At 43.8% G+C, this 2,057-nt stretch overlaps 1 protein-coding gene across 1 annotated transcript in view; it reads left to right on the top strand.

Moving 5' to 3' along the window:
- Positions 1-1,029: 1,029 nt before the first annotated feature.
- Positions 1,030-2,057, top strand: part of LOC123758656 (uncharacterized) — a 15,862-nt gene continuing 14,834 nt past the window's right edge. Inside the window, exon 1 of the mRNA XM_045743185.2 lies at positions 1,030-1,443. Within this exon, the coding sequence (XP_045599141.2) occupies positions 1,361-1,443 (83 nt within the window). The 5' untranslated portion in view covers positions 1,030-1,360. The remainder of the gene's footprint in view (positions 1,444-2,057) is intronic.

The following is a 2,057-nucleotide window of genomic DNA, read 5'->3' as shown; positions in this document are numbered from 1 at the left end:
AGTCACCAAGAATTCTATCGAGGGACAGGTGACCGCGAGGGGCGGTCGGAAAGCAAGACACACGCTCGTCCTGGAAGTCAGGACATTCAAGAAGGACATGCACGACCGTAAGAGGGACAATGCAACTAGGACAATAAGGAGCAGGGCGGCGCTCCATCAAGTGACCATGGGTTAAGCGAGTATGGCCAATACGCAACCTCGCCAGAGCTGTTTCCCACCGCCGGTTACGGTGGAAGGAGGACGGCCACGAGGAAACACAACATTTAAGAGTACGTAGCTTGTTACCAGTAACAGACAACCAAGAAGCCTGCCAACGGGTAAGAACTGAGGAATGGATAACTGGGTAAAAGTCGGAATACGGAATGCCTTTACGAGAGATGGGACAAGAGCGGACAGCTTCCTTAGCGGCAGCATCCGCACGCTCATTTAAAGACACACCAATATGGCTGGGAACCCAACAAAACTCAACCGACTTAAATTTACTGTGAACAAGAAACAGCCAATGCTGGATCTCGACAACTACTGGATGAACCGGATTAAAGGACCCGAGAGCCATGAGGGCACTACGAGAGTCAACAACAACCACAAAGGAAGACTGACAACGAGAAAGCAGGAGACGAAGAGCATAGAGAATAGCATAAAGTTCTGCTGTAAAGATGCTAGTCTCCGGAGGCAAGCGACACATATAAGTGCGATCAGGAAAAACAACAGAGTAGCCAACACCGTCCGCTGACTTAGACCCATCGGTGAAGACAGAAACGGAGCGGGAGTGAGAAGAAAAGTGCTCAAGGAAAAGGCGTTTTAGAACCGTAGGAGGGGTAAAAGCTTTAGTGATACGGGTCAAGGAAGTACAAAACCGCGGAAGAGGGACCCTCCACGGGGGCAAAGAAGGAACAACACGAGGAGAAACATCAGAAATACGAACGGAGAGAGAATCCTGTAGGCGAGATAACCGGACAGAAAGAGGGAGGTGGTGAAGGGGTTGGTGGTTTCATAGTGGTGGGGTTGGTGACACTGTATCGGTGGGATTGGTGACATCGTAGAGGTGGGGTTGGTGACTTCAGTGGTAGGGTTGGTGGCGTCGTAGCTGTGGGGATGATGTCATGGCAGTGGGGTTGGTGGCGTCATAGCTGTGGGGATGATGTCATGGCAGTGGGGTTGGCAGCAACATAGTTGACTGCTGATGATATATGGTTAATATCCATAGATCAGGATTGGTAAAAATTATCCACAGTTCATAGGAAATATGTTGCTGATTTTTTAAGAGACGAGTCATTTGGCTTTACGTTTTTTTAATATAAATGGAAGATAAAGGCAAGTGTCCCTTAATCATGTTATCAGATAAGCAGACTAACTAACCATGGCAGTTAATACAGGCACCCATTCATCGGGGCAACACACGCACACCGTCGTCTCATTGTCAGATCCTTCCTTGTGTTTGAGGTTTGTGAACTGTTTGTGTAAGTCGATCTCCAGCTTCTCAGAATTTTCAGTAATATGTTTATTGTTTGTCATGTGTGTCTATGTATGTATTAACATGATGTACTAAACGGGGTGAGAATAGCTTGAGCTACCTCATCCCTTTGTGTATATTTTACCTCAATAAACTTATTTCAATCTCCAGCTCATGGGCCCCAACATAACCGTCAGCCAAATTTATATTTATAAATCCCAAAGTAGTGAAGATTACAGAGAGCACAAGAGGCTTTAACCAGATCCCAGTGGATACTGTTTGATAATTGCTAGTACAGTATCTATATACATTATTTTTGTTTAAATAATAATGACATTGCCTGTTCCAGAATCACTGTTTTCACTATAATTGCATGTATGCATAACAATTCAATATTACATATATTAATTAGGTTAAGTTTAGGTAATATAATATATATATATATATATATATATATATATATATATATATATATATATATATATATAATCTTTGGACAACACCCACCAGTGGGACTCGAACCCAGAAAGCACAACTACCTTCCAGTAGCTGGCATAACTAGTATGCTTTAACCCACTACGCCATCAGACCTTACAAAAGAAGT

Source organism: Procambarus clarkii, chromosome 31 (assembly GCF_040958095.1).
Source record: "Procambarus clarkii isolate CNS0578487 chromosome 31, FALCON_Pclarkii_2.0, whole genome shotgun sequence".
Classification (NCBI taxonomy): Eukaryota; Metazoa; Arthropoda; class Malacostraca; order Decapoda; family Cambaridae; genus Procambarus; species Procambarus clarkii.
The sequence above is the reverse complement of the archived record's forward strand: the minus strand, read 5'-3'. Positions and strand labels throughout refer to the sequence as shown.